Raw genomic sequence first — 25556 nt, 5'->3', positions numbered from 1 at the left:
ACTGACATTCTCCCACCATGCCAGCATCACCTCTGTCCCTCCATCTTATCATTCCTGCCTCAGACCTTTGCACTTTCTGATCCCGCTGCCTGGAATGTCTTTGCTTCATTCCTTTACGTGGTGGGCTCCTTCATTCTCACTGGTCTCAGCCTAGGTACCTCCTCAGAGAGGCCTTCCTTGACTTTATTGTCATTCGATGACGTCACCTTGTTCTATTTCATTCGAAGGACTTCAATGATCCTGTTTATTCACTTCATTGTTAATTATCGTTCTCCCCCTAGTAGAATGCAAATGCCTTAAGAGTAGTCCTACACGGTCTTGGCCACTGCTATATCTCTAGCACCTGGAACATTATCTGGCTCATAGAAGCCGGCCAAGAAGTACTTGTCGAATGATTTTGCTGAATGAAATGGTCTTCAGGAATTAATTGGAAATAGGGTTGCCTTGAAACTATAACTGTTTAATGCCATTGTGGATCTGCCACTCTGTTTTACTCATCTGGAGCACTAAAACTCCCTAGACTATTCACATTGGATCCTTAGGTAGCAGGGATGGATTTCAATGGCATTTGGTATCGCCATGCTTGGTACCATAACAATTCAAGGACCTTATCATGTTTATTTTGCAGCTGCTCAACTGTCATCTGATTTCTATTTTGACAGGAAACTCCCACAAGTTTTATTCTTTCAAAAGTTTTTGGAATGATCGCTAGGTTTCTGAAGCTACTGATGCTTCTTTACCATCCCTTGACTTTAAACTATTATTTTAATAATTTTTTAAAAAGTAAAGAATTATTTTATTTTTAAATATTTGATGTCACAAATCCTTCTCTCTCCCAAAGGTACAGTGATGGAGGGATGGCTTGAATCTAAAATATATCCAACAAATTAGTGGGGCAGGCTGCTAAGCTCTTATTTTTATGAGGAAGTACGCTCCATGAGACAGGACCCACATCTCTGCAGTTCTCCAGGTTATCCTCAGTGCCTAGCCTGCGAAGGTCTGACATGAATGAGTATGAGGCTGGATGACTGGCAGAGGAGAGAGGGACACATAAGGCTGGGCAGGCACAGAGACTTCATGGTGAGAGAGAAGACAATGTGGTGTCTGTCTCTTGAATTAGTCTCCAACCCCATGGACTTGTATAGGAATTCAGGTGGAGAGAGGGCTATGGAGAAACATGAGAGGAGCTGTTTTCAAAGTTACCCACATTAAAGATGAGACACGTAGTTTTAATGGTTGGGTATTCTTTTCATAGAATAAAGGGGTCCAGGCATTCTCTCCTGTCTCACCAACCCCCTATGGTATCTCGAAGGCCCCAGTGGACCAGCTTCAATGGGTCCTAATATATGCAGTGGTGTTCATCAGAGAGGGCCTGGGGTATAAAGGAGGGAGAAACTTAGTGGCTGTGACAAAGTTGTTGACTGGCTTGGTTTGAAGCCCCTGTGAGACACCACCTGGGGACCCCCAGGCACGGTTAGGAGAAACTTGGCAGAGATTCAGTTGCTTGAGTAGCTGGCAAAGTTCAGATAACTCAACACTTTTGATGTGTTTTATTTCTGGAATTTTCCCTTTGGGAAGATGTCTCTGATTGGATTATGAAACTCTTTCATAAATTTCGTTTTATGGTCAACTGCACAGCAGTGATTTGTGCCATAATTCAAGAGCTGCCTAACCCAATCTGAATGACACTGAAGCATGTTAATGACATCTGTTCCTGGGTGACACCCCTTAGCTAGGGCTCCAGTGATGCCTCCAGGAGAGAGAACGGGATCAACAATTTCAGTCCTCTGCCTCGAGCGCAGAAGCCAGGGGAGGATTCCAGAACAAGGCAGTTCACAGTCTACAGATACAGTTAGTGAAATGACCACAAAACCTTAGATATAAACAAAAATGTCCACCAGTACGTTCATATGTGAAAAGAAAGACTATTGTTTTATCTTCCTGCATGAGCTGAGACAAGATACAATATATAATCCTCTGATTAGAAGCATCATCCTAATATATATCAAAATGTAATAATCACGTCCACTATTCCGTCCATCCCACTTGTATGTATTCATTGTAAAGAAATTGTTATGCAAATAGGAAGAGATGTGTTCTTCCCTATAGAAGTGATTAGAAGTAGAGACAAGTAGAAACAACTTAAAGCAATAGTGGACTAGCTAACTAGATGACAGTAGATCCAGACACTAGCTGTTTAAAACAATAATGTAGCTTGATATTTATCGGTTTACAAAAATGTTCGCAGGACCCTGCAGAGTGAAGAGCGTGCTACAGCAAAGCTTGTAGAGCTCCATTTCCGTAAAATTGTGTGTGTGCATCCTGTGTGTAGAGATGCCAGGGAGAGCCCTGGAGCTGTGCTTACCGAGATGGCAACCGTAGTTTTCTCTGGATGGTGAGATCCGAGGATGATTGCACTTTTTAACTTAAAAAAAAGCTGAAAGAAAGCTGAATTGCTTTCTTTTTTAAAAGAAATATATCTATTTAAGAAAACAAGCAAGCAAACAAACAAACAAACAAAATAGCCACATGCCCAATATTCCAGAAGCCCATGGGATTGGCTGGGATGGTTGACAATAGAAGAAGCCACAACGTCAAAGTCCAAAAATAGCAGCGAAGGAGCACTGGACAGTTGGTGGACTGAAAAGCCACATTGTAGTTACTGCAACAAGTAAACAGGTGACCAGAAAAGGGACTTTGCCACCAGGTCATACCAACGAACTGAGGATTTATACTGACCTACGTTTCAAATACAAACTATCAAATATCAAAACCATCTTTATTTAGTCCAAGCTGTTTTGGAAAATAGCAACTGCCCAGCAAAGCTGAGCTCTCAGGACAGCCTTTGTCTCAAAGGCCACCTGATGGCTGTTTGTCGTCACATCTAGCATGGTAGGACTTGTTTAAAAATTAAAGTAATCGAGTCTGGAAGGACAGAAACTCAGGTGAATCCCAGGGGAAAAGTAAAAGACAGAAACCCCTACTCTTCCCACATCACGTCTTCAGGGAGGCCAGATTCCAACCGTCCCGGATAAGCATCCTGAATGGCTACATCGTAGCACTCAGCACATTTCAAGGCTTATTGATTTGTTGTCAGTCTACCTGTTTGGCTCTGCATACCAGAAGGGAACGAGCAGCATCTGGCAGGTCCACAGCTGTACCCTCAGAGCTTAGAATAGTGCTGGCACAGAGTAGATGCTCAATAAAAATATTGGATGGAAAAAAATAAAGAGAGCAAGAGAGGGCAAGAATCCTTGGCCTCTCAGAAGTTAGAAGATGAGGCTCTAGCTGCTAATCTTTGCTTCTCTTCGACTGCTCAAGAAAAAGTATCAGCACACAGCTGATGCACAGATGGAGATCTCTTATGAGTCAGAACATGTACCTCTAGGTCCTGACCCCTATTTAAAGAGAAAGGCCAACGTCACATTCATCTTTCTCAGTCATGCAGTTTGGAGACCAAGATATTCCCATTACTTCCCTCCCCTGACATCTCTCAAAGCTGCCCCACCTGTCCAGGTGGTGGGTGCCATTCTCCCAGCTGCCCCTGCTGACATTCAGGGTGGCCAAAAGCATGGAGGGAAGAGCAGAGCTGAGGCCAGCCAGTCCGCCAGCTCTTGTATCTTGTTGGAAGGCTGCCCCTGAGCTGCTGGAACCCAAAGTGCCAGAGAATTAAAGTCCCTCTGGGGACAGCTCTTAACTAATGCCTGGTGAGCATAGGGGGATAAATATCCTAGCTCCCTGACCCCTGGGCTGGGGTAACACTAATGTATGTGTTTTATGCCATTCCCTAGGCACCTCTTCTTCCTACCCTGGAAGGGACCAAGCTCACAACTGCATACTCTAGTTGCGGGCTGAACGTGATCCCTGGAGCTGCCGGCTTCCCTCTCCTGTAGCACTCCTCACCTGGTTTCCTGCACCTCTTAGGCGAACCACATGCCCACCATCCTCATCTCAGGGTCTGCTTCTGGAGGAAGCCTGCACCCCGTGGTTCATGGTTAGTCCTTTGCAAAGTTGCCCAGAGGACTACTGGCGGTAAAACACTGGGGAGTTGGTGCCAGCAGGCACTGTGGGGTCCTGGCATGTGTACCCTCCAGGAACTTCAAGGTCCCAGCCCTCTTTCCCCTCCTTATGAGGTCTTTGCATGCCTTGGGCATTCAGAAAACACCAGACACATGCAGAGATCTGACTGGCCCCAAGGAGCAGCTGGGGCCTGGGCTTGGGTCCCATAAATCAATGCCTTGTGACTGCACAAAAGGAACGGTTCATAATCTGCGATGTTCAAAGACCATTATTTTCTGTTGATCTTCCTTCATCCAGTAATGATTCCCCAAAACAATACCCTGGAGTTCAGTGCCAAGCAGCTGGAAATGGTCTTCTGTCCGCACACACAGATAAATATGGGTGACCTTCCTCCGTGATGGATTGGTGCTGAAGGCACCGGGAACACTGGAACGTGAAAATGATGCTCGGTTTGTTGGGAGATGAATGTTCCTTCACACAAACCGCACGTCTCTTCGCCTTACCTTCCCTAAAGGGCACGCTGCCAGAATAGCAAGAACAATCGCAGCATTAACAATACAGTCATGTGTCACTTAACGACAGGGACACATTCTGAGAAGTGTGTCATTAGGCGATTTCATCGTTGTGTGAACGTCACAGAGTGTACTGAAGGGGAACAAAATTTGCCTCCCCAAGATGTGTCTCTTTAACATGAGGATTATTTTAAGCTGATTGTTGTTATTTTTCTTTTTGGTGAGGAAGATCGGCCCTGAGCTAACATCTGTGCCAATCTTCCTCCCTTTCACATGCAGGCCACCGCCACAGCACGGCTTGATGAGCAGTGTGTGTCTGCTCCGAGGATCTGAACCTGCAAACCATGGGCCACCAACACGGATCACACAAACTCAACCACTACACCACCAGCCGGCCCTAGGCTGATTATTTTTAAGAAACAAAAGACTCCAAGCTTTTCTTGTTACCTCCCCCTTAACTGCTTAAAAGAATTCAGATAAACAAGCCTGTCTCAGGAAGCAAGCTGTAGGTTAAGTGCCACATGCACTAGGTGGTGGACAGGGAGGCACCTAGAGAAGCCTGCTTGTCGGGCTCCCCTCTGTGTTCCTCTGTTTCTGTGACCAAACTCTGGTTTTCCAGACGCTTGCTCCTTTTCTCGGACCTGTGAGCTGCCTTCTTTCCCTCAGAAGTCCCTGACTCTCCCCACCCCCAACATCTTTTGTCTTTAGCTGAGGACGGTATTTAAGGTGAGGGCTTTGGCCATCTTGGTGAGTTCCTTGATTTTCCTGGGGGTCTTCCTTGTATACAAGTTATTAAACTTTTGTTTGATTGTCTCCTGTTAATTTGTCTCAAGTCAATTTAATTCTTAGACCAGCAAGAAGAACCTAGAAGAGTAGAGGAAAATGTCTTCCTCCCCTACAGTACTTACACAAACCTGGATGGTTTAGCCTATTATACAACTAGGCTATAGGGTAGTAATCTCATGGGACCACTGCCACATATGCGGTCCATCATTGACCGAAATGTTGCCATGTGGCGCACGACTGCACATGGTCATTTCTTGAACATTTATTATGTTCCAAGTGCTGAGTGAAGCACATTGTCTCATTTCATCCTTGCATATTGTTCTCTAGGGTAGGTACTATCATACACCCACCTCATCTACAGACCAAGCAACTGAGGCTTCTAGAAAGTTCAATAACTTGCCCAACCTCTCACCTTGTTAAGGAGCTGAGCAGAGCATCAAACTCAGCTCTAGGCCACAATGCTGTGCACAGGACCAGCTACATAATCTACAGGGCTTAGTGCAAAATGAAAATGCAGGGCCCCTTGTTCAATGATTTTAAGAATTTTAATCTGGTGACAGCAGAGCATTAAACCAAGCATGGGGCCCTTCTGAGCATGGGGATTGATGAGGCTGTATAGGTCATACCCCACAAAGCTGGCACTGGTTTTGTGGAATCATAAGAAAAAGACATGAGAGGAGACAAGGACCCCAAAGTTTAATTCTGTTTAATGCTAGAGAGTGAGCAACCACTCACGTTAAATGAAAAGTGATTCAATGAGCCTGGCTATTTGGCTAGAAGAGCTGGTCAGTTCCTGTCAGGAGCTAAATCAGTGCTTCTGATAGAACTGTATAAACCCTCCCCCGAGTTGGGCCTGCAAAGAATCCGGTGAAGAATGTGAGGGAACATGGCTGACTCCAGCATGGTACATGGGAAGGAGGCTGGGCCTTCAAGCCAGAAATGTGGACACTGATTCTGGCTCACCCACCAGCTGTGTGACCTTGGGCACATTCTCAGACCTCTTTGAGGTTCAGTTTTCTCATCTGTATGATGGGGAGAGGGGTACCCACCTCTGAGAGTAGGAAGAGGCATGGTGGAGGAAATGAGACAGTGTCTGTAAAGGACTCAGCACACAGTAAGTATTTTCACCAGGCAGCGTGTGGGGCAGTTGAAAGAGCACATGATTTGAAGGTAGACGATACAGCTTGAGTCCTGAACACTGTCCCCCATCTATTATTTGCGTGAACTAGGCAGAGTCACTGAACTCTTTCCAGGGTCAGCATCACCCTTTGTGAAATGGATCCGGTACAATGTCTACAACACGTAGGATTCTATGAGACTCCAATGAACAGGGTGTTATGGAAACAGGAGAGATGATCACGTTTATAGCCAGTCAGGGTTTGTTGTTATAACTTACAAACGGTTTAGGGTGGGGAGGGGATTGGAAAAGGGCTGCCATCCCCTTTCTCAGATCCCTACTGTTCTCAGGGATGCTTCGGACACCTCTGCTTGAGCTCTCTTACAGGGTGCTAAGTGATCTATGAGATTTTTCCTCTAAATGTTTTTCACAACATTTCCACATTCTTGACCCCAATTTGACTAACTCCATTTCAATTCCTACTTTAGAGTTAAATCCAGGGGGGACTGAAAAAGAAAACAATGATTCGGGCCAAATTCTGCATAGCTGGAAGAAACTGCTCCATACAGACATCCCATTCTTTATGGGTTTTCATAGAATAATACCAACCATAATAGAAGTTTGAGGTGTTTTATGTTTTGCTGGAGATGCATAACCCGCCCCCCCCCCCACAACCAAACTGCTTTATGCTTTAAGAAATTCAATGTGCATAAAGGATTCCATTTTTCTTTGCAAATATGACACGTATATAAGGCAGTAAAATTTGAAATTCTTTCTGAAACTTTAAGGAAGGGCACAGTGGGAAGAAAATTGGACATCGTCTAATCATATACACACATAATATACAAAGACGCATGCACATGCTCATGGTCGCCTTGAATGTAACTGTTGTCATTTACATTTAGAACACTTTTCTGGCGCATCTTGGATTCTAATCACTCGTGCACAGGGCCTGGGTACCACAGATGGAAAGTGGGAATCATTTTCTGCTCTGCTCAAACCCCAGCCTCTTTAATAGCTTTCCCCGTCAGTTCTCCTAGCTTGTTCTGCACATCAGCTCGTTTAATAAAATGTCTGTAAACAGCAAACCCAAATTCCAGGGTCCCTCTCACCAGATGTCATCTCTCCATCAAAAGCAGCCTATGAGCAGTGCCACGAGGAAGGGCCACCCCAGAGCGATCTGACCCACCTTCCCCTGCCTGCTCTCCATCTCTCCAGGCCTGTTATTACTCCTCTGTCTGCACCCACTCCCCTAAATGCCCTCTCCTTTTTACAGAATGCATTCAAATCCCAGAAGGGAGAGGGTGACTCCTGGCCCCAGGGATCTGAAGAAGTGCATAAAGACCCAGCTCCTTGAAGCTGAAGGGAGGTGTTAGGCACCTTGAACACAATTATTCACCTGGCAGTCTAAGCAGGTTACCATGACGACGCTCCCAGAGCCTCATGTATCTACATGTTATTGAGACATCCCATCAATTTGGCGAAAGGGAGAAAAAAAAACCCAGTCAAAGCAGTTCTCGGGCTTTCATCTCCTGTCTGGCCTGCTAAATGACTTTTTTACTTACTTGTTTTGGCGTAATCTGGACATGGCAATGGTGATACTCTTAATATGGCACTTATTCACTCAAATGCATTTTAAAGCTTAAAATCGAAGTCCAGCCTTATAATAGGGATTTTTCTACTTTGTTCTTCACTTTCTTAAGAATTGTACTCAAGAGTGACTCCTCCTGCTGGTCACAGAATGCTTAAATTCGTATCTATTGGGCCAAAAAAGGGAGCTCTAAATTCTAAAACCGTCTCTGACAGAAAGTTTAAATGTGCGAAAAAGATAACAGGCGCTCTGCCGTACTGTGGGTGATTTCCATAACAGTAGGTACGTGTATTTCCAGAGAGAGAAAGAAAATGTCTTGCCTTCGGCCCTTTGACTGAAGACAAAAGCTTTCTCCATGCACATCTTCTAAGGAAGGGAAAAAAAGGCCTATTCGTTTTTCCAAAATGGTTCTTATTAAAAGACAATTATGAAAAGAAATAACTGAGGAGCTTGCAGTGGGGACCTTCATTTTCTTCAGAGCCCTGCTGTACCACCAAGTTCAGCCTTGGGCCCTCCTAAGGCTGAGCTAAGATATTTACATGCTGTCGGACAGTAGCTATGCATTAGAGACTCAGATGTCAGTCATCCTTGAAGGATAACCTTCAGAGACAAGGGAAGATATTTCACCGCTGGCAACACCCCCACTGTATTCTGAGTTGCAGCTTCCCAGCTCTTGCTTCTATCCAGGGAAATAATATGTCAGTGTTAATGCACACCATCAAGAAGTCGGAGCAGAAATAAAACAGTCTCCAGAATCCCCAAAGATCACAGTATGCCACTTCCAAAGCCATGATGCTGAAGGTAAGCCAACTTAACATACCTGTAGGCGATCCTTCCATGACATGGCCAATGTAGGGGCCTTCCCGAAAGATGGGTCTGTTGTCATTCTGATCAATCACGATGACTTCCAGAGGGACCGGCCCCTCGAGAGTTTTGCCATTGACATCGGTGGTCTCCACAAATAGCTATTGGAACAAAGGCATGGGGGGAGAAAGGCATTAACTCATTAGGAAAATTGAAGTCAGGCTCTCTGGAGAAAGTAGGTTATATCAGCAATTTTATGAGCCCTTGGCAATATTCAAACTTTGGTCTCAATGGATAGTCACTGGGACTAGAATAGAAAGTAAACATCACAGAATAAAAGACAACGATCAGTTCACGTTAAGTCCCCCTTGGGAAATTTACAATTAATTCATCAAATCTGCAAAGGAAATCCAAAAAAAAAAAAAAAAACAGAAAACACTTACAATCAGCCATAGCTGAGAAAATGTGCTTACATTGTTTCTGTTTTTCCAACATCATTATGCTTGAAAGGAATGTTATGCTAATAAAGATAATCGACTAAGCAGTTATGAACGTAGTACATTAAGAAATAACTGAAAGTGTTTATGGTAATTTTTAGGAGAAATTCAGGTCAATAAGTATTTATAGAGAGCCTTTCTGAGGCAAGGAAGGCATTTGCAGGGGTCCTGAATAAGACCTCAGGATTCCTGCCCGCCAGATCCTTATAATCTAGGGGGAATTTCACAATTCCACGAAACACTTCCATACGGAACTAACTTCAGATCTCAAGAATGAAGAAAACAGCATAAAAAAAGCCCCTCAACTTTACTGTTTATCTTGCAAACAAGGAATTATGTCATGGCGTTTCCAGTGAATCACAGTGACTTTATGCGCTCATTTTCTGTGCCTAATTCAGCCTTGATTTAACTCGGCAGCAACGGTAACACTTCTCCTCGGGTCTCAGTCCCTGCATTGGGAGTAGCTGAGTATTTCAGTCAGAGAAGGGCCTTTGCAGCTGGAATCCCAGCACAGCTGTTCGCTAGCTATGTGACCTTAAGCAACACACTTAATCTCTCAGTTTTCTTATCTGTAAAATGGGGTTAATAAAAACACCCATTATTAGAAATAATAACCAACATTATCCAGTGCTTACGTAGGCTCTCTACTCTGTTAACTCACTTGATCCTCACTGTAACCCTGCGGACCATTTGTGGGGAGGGAATGGAAGCAGAGGGTAAGTGGTAGAGTCTGGATTCGACCCCATGACGTCAATTGCTAGAGTTTACATTTCTATCCGCCATACACAACGTTTCTGAAGCACTTAATCTAATACCTGTCACATAATATATCTCAAGAGTATGAAATGCTGCTATTGTTATTGATATTAACACTATGGTCAAAACTAGCCCAAATTAGGAAAATAAAAGAGAAATACTTTGTCGCAAATCAGCACAGTCGTACCCTACCTGATGGTATTGTAAACTGGTACCATCCTTTTGGAAAGTAGCAGGACAAAATTCAGCGAAAGCTATGAGGGACTCTCATGCTGTCTCATGTGAACATCGCTCCTGGTTCTGTTTGAGACAGGTTGCGCTGCACATATGAAAGTATTCATTGCAGTGTTGTTTCTAATAATGAAATAACACTGGCATCCACTAAATGTCCAGTGGAATAAATGTTTTTGTAGCAATATGCTAGAATCCTGGCACTAGATAACATAATCATTAAATCTTGTTGATCTACTTAGAATATTGTGTGAAAATACACAAAATAGCATGCACATCATATATGTATAACGTAAACATATGGACAGAATTTGAAGATAGTAAGCAAATATAAAACCAGGAATGCTTGGATAGAGGAATATTTTTCTTATTTTTTCTTTAACATTACTTTATCCTTTCACCAGCAAATTCACACACACACACACACACACACACACACACACACTTCGATTTCTGAGGCAGATAAAATAATGCATGGGAACCTTAATTAAGAAGAAATTAAATGGGCAGAGCCTTGTAACATCCACACACAAAGGAGATCTTACAGAGAATGAACTTTTATACATTTATGCTGCTTTTTAAAGCTCCCAAGAGAATACTGCTAAACAAAGGAAATCAAAATAAAGCTTAGGGGAAATTCCATGTAATAATGAAGTTCTGGCCTTTTGTCTTCCTAAAATAGCCAAGAACTTGACTTTATTTAAACCAAAAAGACCTATGTCTAAAGATAACAAATATCTTGGGTCTGAATCCTAAGCTTTCACATTCTACAAGACTTGACCAGTATCATAAGCCACACGTAGGACAGAGGAACAGAATTCACATTTGCCGAATACCAATGTGTTGGACCTGGGAGGGGCAGACTCCAAATCCATCTCAACATAATGCGAAAGACAGACAGACACTAAAAAGATACAACTGATTAGGATAAATGGAAAATGTTGAGCTGAATCTCATACAGCCAACTATAAAAGCAGACAAAGTGATAGCATTTTATGTTACAGTACTACCCAGAGTTTGACTCCTGGATTTTTTAATGGAAATCAAAATCATTAGAAGCCAAGACCTTTGGCACAGCATTAAAAACAGAAAAGTTCTCTTAAGGGGCATTTATTAATTTCAAAGTTAATTTAACAAAAAACTCATTGAAGACTGACGACACATCAGTCCCTACAGTGAGCGTGGGCTATCCAGCAGTTAACAAAAAAGACATTCTGGCATGAAGAGACAGATGATTAGCAAGGTAAAATACATGAATAAGATCCTTTCAGTTAGAGATAAGGAATATGAAGGGACAAAAGAGGTCGATATATTAAAGCTGCACTGTCCAATATGACAGTCAGTACCACATATGGCTATTTAAATTAAAGATAAAATTAAAAAGTCCAATTCTTCAATTGCACTAGCCACATTCAAGAGCTCAATAGCCACATGTAGCTAGTGGCTACCATATTGAACAATGCAGATGCAGACTATTTCTATCATTGGAGCGTTCTATTGGACAGAGCGGGGCCACAGTGTGATTGAGAGAAAGAGCGTATGGGCATTGGTTGGGGGGAAGCACCTATTTTGGATAAATAGTTGGAAAGGCCTTATTGCTGAGGGAACATTTCAGCTGAGACTTGAATGACAAGAAAGCAGAAGGAGCTGGTGATACAAAAATGCATGGAAGAAGAGTTCCAGACAGTAGAAACAGCAAACGCATAGGTCTCAAGCTCTGCATTCTATTTGGGATGGTATTGGCACAAGAGGAAGTCAAATAATTGGGGCTCCACTCAATTCCAGTGGAGCAGGCTGAGGTTTATCCTGCTATAACATTCTTTGCATAAAACAGTTTGGGCAGAGTGAGAAGAGAAGGCTTTTTCTCTGTGAGTTGCTGAGTAGACCGAGATGAGGAAAGGAAAAGTATATCAGGTTTTTTCTTTACAAAGGAAAATATGGTAGACTGAATAAAATATATAATAGGAAATGCTAGTGTTTTATTAAGTGGCCCATATATTTTTCAAAAGGCATATTAATAAAGTGAATGAAAATTAAGCACAGCGTTATTCTCTCCCATTGAGATGGAACACCCCTGGAAGGAGTAAGTCATTAAGTTTTATAATTAGAGGGCCTAAGGGTCATCCAGGGAACTAGCTGGAAATGTAGGGTCTTTAGGGATCTATGTTTAACCAGCACTTCGAGAGATTCTGGTGTTAGTGGTTCTCTGCCCACACTCTGCAAAGCTTGGCCCGTCATGGAGGGGAGATAGAGAGACCATCCGTTTTACACTCCCATGGCACTGTACCTTTCCTTTATAACACTTTCCATAATATGTACTCATTTATTTGTGTGACAATTCAATTAATGTCTGCTTCTCTGTCTGGCCCCATGAAGACAGAGGTGTGATGGATGTTTCTGCCCATTACTGAATCCCCAAGGCCAAGACCCGATGCTTTGCACAAAACCGGCATCTGACTCAATATGGATTGCATACGGTCCTCTGCTGAAGAGGCAATACCTCTTTAAGAGATTGGATCTAAGGTTTCTGCCTCAGCTTTGGCCATGTGTCCTTTCTCTCCATCCCCGGCACATGATGGCTGATAGTCGGTCCTGACTCCCTTTGACTCTTTGTGCAGTCTTAATTCGTGAATAAGAACCACAGTGGTGAACAATACCTAAACATGTTAAATTGATTACCTGCCTTTTAAAAGAAGGGAACTAACATTTATTTGATGTCCAATACATGCCTGAGCTTTTTATGCATTGTCTCCTTTGGCTCAAAACAACTTTTTTGAAATACCTATTGCAACAAAACTCAAGAGAAATTTAAGTACCTGCTCTATGATCAAAAGCTGGTTTGCGACTCAGCTGGATCCAAATTTAGGTCTGAATCCAAAATTCATGCCTTCCCCAACTATGCTCATATTTGCTAAATGCTCTTTCATGGACTTCCTTTACATTTTTATTGTATTCTCTTTACTAACTGTGTTATCTACTTAATAGTTTTGCTTTATATTGATAGCTGTTTCAATGTTGCCTCATTCAAGTCAAAGTTATCCATGAATTTAGGGGTATGATGAACTTATTCCAGATCTTTCCTAATACACATGAAAATACATATTAAAACACATGATGAGCCTCTGTGTATAATGTAACACTACCACAAATGACAGGTTGGGGAATATTGCAGTATCAGCTTAGTTACAACATGTTCCCTTCTGGGATGTCACAGACTTCCTAAAAGAAAAGAAAAAAGTTGTCCTTCTTATAAACTTAGCTCTTAAATGACCATAGGGAATAGTATGGGGAGGGGCACGGGGGATGCAGTTCACACCTAATGTGTTTAAAGGAAAAATACTTTCTCCAAGGGTGGAGACATGAAGGTACTGCAGGACCGTGAGCTAATTGCCCCACTTCAGGGGGCAGTGGAAGATGGGCACCAGGTTACACGTGCTGATCTCTGAGTCTTGTGTGTAGGAAGCGAGGGGGCTTGACCTCTGAAGTGGGGAGGGGACGATGAAAAACCATGGGAGCCAGAGAGGGAGCAAAATTGCCGGAATAGATTTAGCTGAAGCGTGAATGTGGGGTCTCCGCATCCACCCTCTGGCACCCCAGCACCTAGGTTCCTCTATTCTCCTTCCATATCTTGGGGATATCTCTACTACAGCTGTGAGCTATCAAGTCACATGGTACTGACTCTTCACACCAATTAATGCACCATAACAAGGAGAGGGGCTGTACATAATGCATAGACAAGACTCCCTTTTTAAAAAACAGGAAGATAACGAACCAAATTACCAAGCACGTACAAGCACGCTGGCCTTCAGCATCACAGCAGACTGTTAACATCTTACCCTTCATCTGGCTCATCCTCTCATCTCTGTTTATGAAAGACACAGTTTAGACAGACAAAATTTGATGCTGTGATCTGACCCAAAGGGATGAACCGATGAAAACCAAAATGTTCTACGAGGTTTTTTGGGTGAAGGCCAAAATGAAGAAACTGGCCCTTAAAAGCCAATATTTTTTATAATATGAGATGACCCAAGCAACAGATGTCAAACCTGGATCAATGGAATAAGAAACAAAGCACGACATACACACTCTATGAACTCGTGTGTCATTTTGAGGGAAAACAATTTAGAAAACACTTCAGTGACCTTTTTGAACTCTGATGATTCTGCTTTGGGTCAAATATTCAAATGAAGTAAAACACACACACACACACACACACACAGTGAATGGCTTATTGAGAGGATGTAGTTCAACATCTGGTTATCAGTGGATTGTGTGTGTGCACACATGCTTTTCAGCTATACGTTTTTGGATCACATGAAATGGGGAGAACATATGAGCCATGACTCTAACATGGACTCAGTTCTCTTTTGGACACAGATAAGATGCATCCCACCTGACTGAGAATGTTCCCTCCAAGTTACCTCTTTGTAGCACTAAAACGTTTTGCAACATGGATGCTGCCATTTACACCATCTCCGAAATACCTCTTATAGGGACTTCTGCTTGGCCCAGTTTATAAGTCACAAATGAAGATGGGTCTCATTCCTTTCACTCCAAATATCATCTTTTGTAATAAAGAATAGTTAAAATGCTGGAAATATAGGATGATAACTGGAAGTTCACTGCACGCAAGTAGAGATCGACATAGGTCTAACAAATATTGGACATCTCAAATGAAACACGACTGTGAATTCAGACATAGAGACTCACACAAAACCTTGAAGTATATATGAAAAATAAGATGCCAGTGTTTGCCTCCAAAGCAAAGATAAAGGAAAGATGCAACTGAATGATTGTGAAGGTGCTATGACCACAACGCTCCATGCTGGTGGAATCTCAACTTGATACAATCTTCAAGAACTTCAAGGATGTTTACAGCTTAAAAAAAAATCTGTAAAGATTCCATGGAAATAAAGAAGCCCACAGAAATTTTTGAGTAAGTATGCTCTTGTGAATTTATTTATAACAGATAATCTCTAAAGGCTCAGAGCGGTTGGAAGATTTTTTAAAACTTTACTTTCCACTATGGAGGTAATGTTTGTTGTGATAAGAAGGAAAAAGAAAATGATAAAACTAATCCTAACTTATTTGATTAATGTGAAACTTAAATTGCCGTTACTTTTTGTGCCTGAGTTCTTACATATTGAATTCATACAGTATCATATTCACTTATTATAGGCTCCTTTGATAGAGACTTGTGTATTCTACATGCAGATGAGAACACGCTCGTGGCCCAATTAGATCATAAACAACTCGAAGGCAGCAACACTATTTTCTAGGTATTCCTTCTACACCTAATTAAGTGCCTTAAATAAAGAAAGCACTGATAGATATTTTTACTGAGTTTCGCTTTGCAATTCTCACATCCCCCCCACCTCCCAGCATCTCACAAAGATCGAACAAGGCTTGTCCGTCAAAGACACCCTCATTGCTTACTGAAATTATACTAGACTTGGAATGAGAAGGTCTGCCTTCAAATTTCGGCTCTGCTACCTATAGAGTGGCTATGGTAGGCAGTGTAATGGCCTTCCCAAGGATTTTTATGTCCTAATACCTGGAACCTGTGGAATGTTAGAGTATGTGGCAAAGGGGAATTAAGGTTGCAAATGAAATTAAGGTTACTGATATGCTGACCTTAAATAGAGAGATTAGCCTGGATTATCTGGAAGAGTTCAATGTAATCACAAGGATGCTTGGGAAGGGGGAAGAAGAGACGGTCTGAGTGGTGCAGTGTGAGAAGGGATTTGACCAGCCATTGCTGGCTTTCAAGATGGAGGAAGAGGCCATGAGCCAAGGAATGCAGGCAGCCACTAGACTCTAGAAAAGGCAATGATCCTGCTCTATAGCCTCTAGAAGACAAGGCAAGCCAGCTGGCACGTTGATTTCAGCCCAGTGAGATACACGTTGGACTCTAAACCAATAGAAGAGCAACATAACAAATTTGTGTTGTTTTGAGTCAATGTGGGAATTTGCTACAGCAGCACCTGGAAATTAATACCGTGGCCACGGAATTTTTAGAATGAAAGTAGGTACTGTTAACAATTAAGCCAAAACAACAAGTACAAACCAAAATTGTCCTAGGTAAACCGGGCCACACGGTGATCCTATCTTATTAGATAACTTCGGTTTCCAGGTCTCAGTTTGCACATGTAACAAATGATGTTTAGAATAACACTCTCAGGGTTTTTTGTTAAAGAAATAAAAATATAAATGAGCATGTGTAGCACAATTTCAGGCACATAGAAATTCTAAACAACGGTTTCTGAGTTCAGAGGAGGGTTTGGCGCCTCGGCATTCATTCATTCCCAATAGACCTTTATCCAGACTCTTGCAAAGGCAAATGCAATCCTCTCAATTCAATTCCTATTTGTCAGCCATTAACCCTTTGAAATTGCTTTTCTATTCCAGCAATCCAGATTTCTCTTTGACACCAATCACTTGCACTTCCAGTTATTTTTCTCAGCTTTATTCATTTATCGAAGTTGAATCTCATTATGGACCAACTCCTGGAGAGTTCCCAGGGAAACGATATTTTGAGCCTTTTGTAACATTCCTCCACCTTCGTTTACACAGCTCTGTGTAATCTCCCCCTTGACAGACTGAATGTGGTGTGTACAGCTCCCTCTAAGAAGGATCAAAGGGGTGATCAAAGTTTCCTACCTGTTAGATTATTAATTAAAGATCTTGATACTATTATCAAATGGTCTTTGAAAAGCTTGCTCTGCTTAGAGATATAGTATTTCCTTTGTCAATTTGAAATTCTGTTTCTAAAGTATTTTTTCATGAAACATAAGAAAAACATTTTTTTCTTACGTATTCATGCTCACAACCACACTGGACCTTGAGGGCATTTTTCTATTTAACTTCTGAGGTAACTTTACTTATGTGGAAGAAATCAATGCAGATATTCAAAACAATTTTATTTAAGCAGCTTGGCTAAAGTCTCAGTGAATATCCTTACCCCAAGAGGGGACACAGGCTAAAAATTTTAATTGGTTCAAGTATAATTTACATAAATCATGGATGTTGGAATTATGCCAGATCCATTAAGGATATGTGCAAGGTTTAAGGGGATTATTGTGCAAAGATGAGAAATATAATACTTTAGAAAACAAGCCATAGGAGAAAGTTACTGCGGATTTTATTTTCATTTGCCCTTCTCTCTCTCCAAAAGTGCAATTCAGAGGAATGGAATGGAATGCAACACTTTTTTTTTTTATTTTAGTTTCCAAATCTAAAGTCATTTTGTTAAATACGAATTAAAATATGTTTTATAAACCATGACGTTCTCCAAAAATTAAAGTTGACATATAAAAATTAATTTATAGCCTAATAAATTCCAGGTGGATTAAAGCATTAGGAGAAAAGAAGCAATGGAATATTATGTAATAGAGTAGGGACTGCCTTTCTAAACCAGTATTAATGGCAAAAGTTATTACGTGAGTTATTGAGAGATTAAATTACTTAAATGCAAGTTTTCTTGTATGACTAAAATATCATAAGCAAAATAAACAGAAAACTGAGCAAAATATTTGCATCATATAAAATAGAAGCTTACTATCCTGAATATACAAAGAGCTGGTTAAATATCAATAGGGAAAAAAAACAATTAGCAAAACAAGAAAGCAAAAAAAGCAATAAGCATATCAGGAAATTAAAATGAGATAGATTTTGCTTATAAAATTGCCAAAATAATTAGAAAAATTATAGTCACTGTTTGACAAACTTGTGAGGAAACAAATTCTCATACATCACTCATGATATTAAAACATCCTGGGGCCGGCCCAGTGGCACAGCGGATAAGTGCACATGTTCCTCTTCGGCAGCCCGGGGTTCACCGGTTCGGATCCCAGGTGCAGACATGGCACTGCTTGTCAAGCCATGCTGTGGTAGGCATCCCACGTATGAAATAGAGGAAGATGGGCACAGATGTTAGCTCAGGGCCAGTCTTCCTCAGCACAAAGAGGAGGATTGGCAGCAGTTAGCTCAGGGCTAATCTTCATCCCCCCAAAAAACAAACATCTTTCTGTAGTACAATTTGTCAATATGCATCACAAGCCTTGAAAACATGTGATTTTACTTGTAGAAATTTAGCCTGGGGGCTACACGTGTGTGGGGGTGGGGGCCATGTTTAGTAACATGTATACTCATTTTGATATTGCTTAAAAACAGGAAATAGCACAAACAGTACAATGTTCTAACGGGATATTGATGAAATAAACTAGGCTACCTGCACAAAGTGGAACACTACTTTGCAGAAACACTTTGGGGATGGAAAAATATATTAATGCTATGATGTTCATGGTTTGAAGTAAATACCTGATTGCAAAGCAGTATGTAGTACATAATGCAATTTTTGAAAAATAGACAAAGATGCTACACTATTAAGATTATACTAAAATATTCACGGTGGTTTTATGGCAGGTGATTTTTGACTTGGCTTCCCTATACTTTTCCAGATTTTCTCTAATGAGCATGTGTTAATTTCAGAGTTAAAAAAGAATCTATAACATTTATCTTAAAATTGTAGCTTATTCAGACAGCGACTGAAGATTGTCTACAGTGTATTACAAATGGGGAGATGGGATCTGTGAAACTCTGGACATCTACCATCTCTCAGTATTGATGACTAACGGGAAACAAGTGAACATCACGGATATCAGAGATCATCAGTGTTACAGCAGAATATAGAGAGCAGCTGGCTTCTTTAGTCTTCACAGTTCTCTCATTTGGGGATTACAAAAAAGACAGCACTTATAACATGGAACTTGGTCTCATCAGCTTTACCTTCTGAACCACCACTGTTACCAATGTCTGCTTTTCCTCTGAATCTTCACTTTTAACCTCACTGATAAATCCTGAGAACCAGGGAAGAGCTAAGGTTCCAAGCACGGACTTTCGATTCAGGGAGACTGGGTTTCAAGTCCCGATTTTATCCCTTATCAGCTCTGTGGTTTTAAACTTATTCACTTACCTTCTTAGAACGTCAATTTCCTCGTCTTTAAAATGGGAGAGTGCGACCTATCTCACAGGGTGGTTGTGAGGTAACATACATGATGTTTGCAAAGCACTTAGCAGAACATCTGGCACATACAAGTGCTAAATTAAGTAATAGCCGCCAGTGTCCTTAAAGTTTTTTGTGAAGCAAGAAAAATACCCCAGTGATGTTGTGCTCCTGATTAGGGTTCACAATGTCAAGCACAGAAGGAAAATCTTTCATATGTCACAGATGCTGCCTATAGGAAGCTGAAGCTCGTTTAGAATCAAGAAGAAACATCAGCCTCTTGGTGCCATGTCCCCTGTTGGGATCTCCACGGGAGAAGTGGATTTGTCTAAGGTCATGGGCCCCACCCAGGTCTCTCCTTCCTACCTTGCTCCCACCCTGTTTGCAGAACGACGGTCAATGCCCAGCTTCAGGGCCACACTCAGCTCTGAGGAGACCTCATTGTTTTTCTGGCCCTCATCAAACATCCAGTTCCCCATCTCTGCTATATTGTCCTACTGGCTGGGCTTCAGGCTGCAAACCCCTGCATCTACTTAGCACTTTGCGTTGGCCTCAACCCCTGTTCTAGTTTCTCCTTGGGAACAATGCTGAGGATTCCTTGCCCTTCCAGGTGTACCCTCACCAGCCTCCCTTTCCAAACTGGTCCCCTCTATCAGCGGCACACTCTAACCTTAAGGGCAGGCAGGGAAATGCTTTCTTTTTAAAATTAAACTTTTTATTTTGAAAAGGTTTTTATTCACATGCAAGTATAAGAGATAACATGGAGAGATACCATATAGTCTTGATCCAGTTTCCCCCAGTGGTAAAATCTTGCAAAACTGGTACAACGTTGCAAGCAGGGCGTTGACATCAATATGGCCCTGGATCTTATTCAGATTTCCTCGGTTTTACTTGTACTCGTGTTTGTGTGTGCATGCACACATGCCTGTGTATTTAGATCTATGCTTATATCCATCATACAATCAAGATACAGAACAGTTTTATTTCCAAAAGTGTCTCCTGTGTTGGAGAACAATGCATTTAAAATTTTAATTTGCATCCCACTTTTGGGCATATATCCAAGGGAGTTAAAAGCAAGGTCTCGAAGAGAGATTGGCACACCTATATTCATAGCAGCACTATCCACAATTGCCAAGAGGTGGAAGCAACCCGTGTCCATTGGCAGATGAATGGATAAAAAAAGCATGGTATAGACATACAATGGAATATTACTGAGCCTGCAAAAGGAAGGGAATCTGGCCACATACTACACCATGGATGAACATTGAGGACGTTATGTCAAGTGAAATAAACCAGTCACCAAAAGACAAATACTATATGATTCTTCTGATATCAAGTATCTAAGGATGCCCAGTCCTCTTTACTCACATGTAACCCATACAAACAAATTCAAATTCAGATAAACAGAGAGAAGAATGGTGGTTATCAGAGGCTGAGGGGAGAGGGGAAAGGGTGTTGTTTTAATGGACATAGAGTTTCAGATGTGCAAGATGAAGAAGTTCTGAAGATCTGTTTCACAACAATGAAATGTAATAAACATTACTAACTATAATTTAAAAATGGTTGACAAAAATTTTGTGTTATCTGCTTTTTTATCACAATTAAAAAACCCTTTAATTTGCATGGAAATTTGACACTGGAAACGTGAGTAATGCAGATTCCCGGGACCAAAGCCCAGGTTCTCAGTGGGGCTCAGGCATCTGTGTTAAAGTCATCCCAAGTCATTCCGACGCAGTGACCTAAGATTGCGCTTTGGGCAAACCTGCTCTGGGGCAGGTCGATGCTCCTCATTTTAGCATCAAACAGCAGGTGCTAGGACCCAAGAGACACCATCCCTGGTTGGGGCAGCTTGACTAGCAGGGCACAGGTTCCACAAACTTGCTTATTGTGCCTAAGACCCTCATGGTAATGAGCAACAGAAATAGTTAGGACCCCCTGACTGTCATCGATGCCAGCATGCAACTGAGTTGTTCCCTTCGATCTTGCACATTTTTTCCTTAAGCATTTCATACTAAGACACCGTCTTTGCAAGAGAGGAATCAATATTAGCTCCTAGGTGGATGGTGGCGCAGTTATTGAGTTGAAGAAGCCTGGGGCCCACCAACTTGATGCCCAATCCTTTTCAGCCACATCCTGTCCATCAGCTGGTCCATCAGCTGGTCCCTCCTCTCTCCTGAACTTGAGCATCTCTCACCATCCGTGGGTTACCCTCTCATCTAAGCCACCATCCCTCGCCACGTTGCAGAGTATCTCTCACTGTTCTCTCTATTCCTGTTCTTACGCTCACACTCCATTCACCACACAGCTCTCCGGGGTATCTTTCAAAACGCAAATTGGAGTTTTCACTCTTCTGCTTCCCAACTATCCTACATCAATTGTGTCCCAAGTCCTCAGTGTGGCCCACAAGTCCCTGACGCCAACCTTAGATATATCCTTGACCACATCTTCAACATCATTGACTACAATCCTTCCAGTCCAGCCACACAATTCTTGGTGTTCTTCAAGCCTGCTAAGTTAATTTCCATGTCAGGGTCTCTGAAGATGCTGTTCCCTCACCTAGGAGGAGTTTTCATGGCTTGCTCCTTTATTTCATTCGTGTCTTTCCTCAAAACAGAGGCCTTCCTTAACTACTTGATCAAAAATAGTCATCCCTCCATCCAAGTCCATCACTTATCCCTCTGTTCTTTCCATGGCGCTGGTTGTTCCAGGCCTATTATGCAGCTATTTCTTTCATCTCTGCCACCCCTGCTAGAAAGTACGCTCATGAGGACAGGGGATCTGTCGTCTGGTTCCCACAGCACAGTAGAACAGTGCCTTTTATATAGTAGGTTTTCAGTAAATGTAACAAATGAACAATGAATGAGCCAAGGGTTTTGAGTTTATAGGAAAGTCTCTTTTTTTTTCTAGAGGACAGATCAATAGACAAGAAAGAAGTGACACTTATCTTTTGTGAATTCCCTGAGAGTGAACCCAGCTCAAAAGCAATGCATTAAGGATTCAACAAAAGAACATTCTGCCTGTTTCAGAGGAAGAAACCAAGTTCAGTGAAGTTGTGACAACTGTCTAAAGTGTGCAAACATATTTTACACAGGATTATTCACTGGTTGGCAATGACAGATAGAAAATGAATTTGTTCTAACACACATATTACTAATAAGCATATTTAAATGATAGAAAATAAAGCAAGTGGAACTTAATACAAATTCCGGCTCACCAAAGTGATCCCATCTCTCCCGGCTTTTATAAATGAGGCAACAACGCAAGCTACAGAAATTGACTCATATTTCTTACATAAATCCCTCTTTACCATTCTTATAACCTCGCTCAGCATCTCTTCTCTGATTTTCTATTTGTGCATGAAAATGCCTCAAACAGCCAGACATGACTGTGTCAGGATCAGACGCATTCTGTTTGATTCTTCTGTATTTCCACCCAGATTGCTTGATCTTCTCTCCTTTGGCCAGATGCCACCACCCCAGATTGGTGTACAGGTTGTGTGCTTCAGAATACACACTGTCTATATTAAAATCAGCCTGCATTTGGCTTTGTTCTGGACCATCCACACCCCCCGGCACAGTGCCACCCGACTTCCTCAAGTATCCTGGCCAGCCCAGAAAGAAAGTATCCATGTAACTTGCTACTTTGCTCGTGACATCCCTTTCTGCATGCTTCTGGGCTGTGCAGAGAGAAAATGAGATTTATAGACCTACCCACCACCTAGATTGTACAGCAAATGGCCCAGGAAGCATGCCACTGCCATGTAAAGGGTAAGTGCTAACGAGCCATAATTTATCTGATAGCTCCCTTCTCTTACGCGTTTCGTTAGGTTGAACCATATGAAGCTGCAAATTTTGTAGGTCAAAGATAATCAAATATTGGTAATTCCAGCTCAAATCCAGCCTGCTGTCTGTTTTTGTAATTGAAGTATTGGAATACAGCCACGCTCTCGCATTTACCTTTTGTCTAAGGCTGCTTTCCCACTAGAACAGCAGATTTGAGCAGTGCAAAAGAGTCTGCATGGCTCACAAAGCCTACAATATTTATTATCTGGCCCTTTAGAGAAAAAGCTTTCTGATCCCTATTCTAGAATATTCCATGCAAAGGGAGGAAGCAGGAAAACACCAAGAGAGAAATAAGAGTTTTCACGTAGATTAGAAACCCAGCCTGGCAACTTGAGGTCTCTAACAAACTCTCTCTCTAATTATTTATTCATTCAACAAACATGTTGAATATAAAATAGAGGAAGATAGGCACAGATGTGAGCTCAGGGCCAATCTTCCTCAGCAAAAAGAGGAGGATTGGTGGTGGATGTTAGCTCAGGGCTAATCTTACCCCGGCCCAAAGAAAACCTCTTATGGGTCAGGAGGTAGGGGATGGTAGTGAAGGAATAATTCAGATTTGAATTTTAAAAGATCATTCTGGAAGACATGTGGTGAATGGACAGAAGAGGTACAAGAGGAAGCTGGAGCTAGTTGACAATCTACCAAGGGAGTCCTGCGGAAAGGTGACGGCTTGCCCTATGGCATTGATTTCCTTTACAGAATAATGGTGATGAAAACTTGAACTTATTCAGAACATTCAGAGAATGGTATGTTCTATTTAATTTTGTTTTTTGGAACCAGAGGTTGAGAGTAAGAAATTTTGGTTTTAGTCCTGGATCTGTCCCAGCTGTAGCTGGCTTAGGGACCCTCAGCTAACCATCACCTCCATTTTCTTATTTGCAAGATGGCGAGAGTAACCCCTGACCGACCCTCTTCACGGGGACAAATTAGATAAACGGCTAGAAAAGCATTTTTCAGTGTAGAGTGGTATGTTCCATGTGGATGACAGGTTTCAGAGGATAAACAGGTTTCAAGGATAAACGCTCAATACCAACCAAATTAAACAAAGTGTAATCCTCCTCTGAAAATTCAGGAGGCAGTTCTAAACTCCCAAGGGCCTTCGAATCATTGTTATGAATATCAATGATTAAGTATAACCTGTAGGTAAAGAGAAAGTAGGAGACGGTCCTGACATGATAATGACTGTAGCATCACAGCCTGGATGAAGCTTTTAAAAATGAATACCTAGCGGAAGAAAGTCTGGATGGTGTATCCTCCAGCAGGTTTCTTGACACTCCTGGAGTCAATCTCTTCTCTGGCTGCCCACAGCTCAGTGCAGAGACCTCAGAGACGGCCCTGGGGCAGTGTTCACAGGTATATAATGCTGACCCCCACTGGACCCTGAATTATTTGAGTGTAAGGACTGGTTTTGTATTCATCTCTGTCTCCCCAGTGCCTAGCATATATAGGTGCTCAGTATTTGTTGGTTGAACAAATGAAATCAATCAATCGATGAGCAGATGAGTAATCATTGAATGATGAATGTACCAGAGGGTATTTGTGCTTGTTTTTTTGAGAAATGAGCGATACACCCTGAAGCTTGCGATCCATATATGCTTTCTGGCTGCTCCACATCTATTGGAGCAAAGGCCTTGTCAAAGGATGCCCATTGTCTGCCTCACACAACATTTCCATTGCCTTGCAGGGGAGCAAGTGCTGCTTCCAGTTTGCTCAAGTGCTGCTCCAGGGAGACACTGGCCCACAAATGTCAAAGGCTCTAACCTTGTCTCTGATCTCATCAACAGACATAATGCGTCTGTAGCTGAAGGCCTTGGCTTCGCTCCTCAGGTGCTCCTGAGCCTTCCCAATTATCCCAGGGCTCTGCTCTGGGCTGACTGGCAACAGCCTCTTATTTTCCTGAGGCCAGTTATTTCTTCCCTCGGTGAGTTTACAGTCGACAACGAGCCATGTTGAACCTCCCGCTCTCTCCGATTGCCCTGCACAGCTGGGCAGAGGTTCCTAACCCAGGCTCCCGCCTGCTGATGGCTCACGGGCTGAATCTGGCCCTGATATACTCACATGGAGTTAGTCCTCCCAATGCTTGAAAATTCATTTGTCAATATCTTAAAACAGGAGTGTTTAACTAAGATTCTAGATTCCCAGGGGCCAGCCTGGTGGTACAGCGGTTAAGTGCGCACATTCCGCTTCGGCAGCCTGGGGTTCGCCGGTTCAGATACCAGGTGCAGACATGGCACCACGTGGCAAGCCATGCTGTGGTAGGCGTCCTGCATATAAAGTAGAGGAAGATGGGCATGGATGTTAGCTCAGGGCCAGTCTTCCTCAGCAAAAAGAGGAGGATTGGCAGTAGTTAGCTCAGGGCTAATCTTCCTCAGGAAAAAATGAAAGGTTTTAGATTC

The 25556-nt window shown here is 42.2% G+C and overlaps 1 protein-coding gene across 1 annotated transcript in view; it reads right to left on the bottom strand.

Moving 5' to 3' along the window:
• CDH13 (cadherin 13) overlaps nt 1–25556 on the bottom strand; it is a 990441-nt gene that overhangs the window by 358471 nt on the left and 606414 nt on the right. Inside the window, exon 6 of the mRNA XM_014842967.3 lies at nt 8847–8991. Coding sequence (XP_014698453.1) covers nt 8847–8991 — 145 coding nt within the window. The remainder of the gene's footprint in view (nt 1–8846; nt 8992–25556) is intronic.

This window comes from Equus asinus, chromosome 28 (genome assembly GCF_041296235.1).
Source record: "Equus asinus isolate D_3611 breed Donkey chromosome 28, EquAss-T2T_v2, whole genome shotgun sequence".
NCBI classification, from domain to species: domain Eukaryota; kingdom Metazoa; phylum Chordata; class Mammalia; order Perissodactyla; family Equidae; genus Equus; species Equus asinus.
Note: the sequence above shows the minus strand (reverse complement) of the source record. Positions and strands in the feature narration are given on the sequence as shown.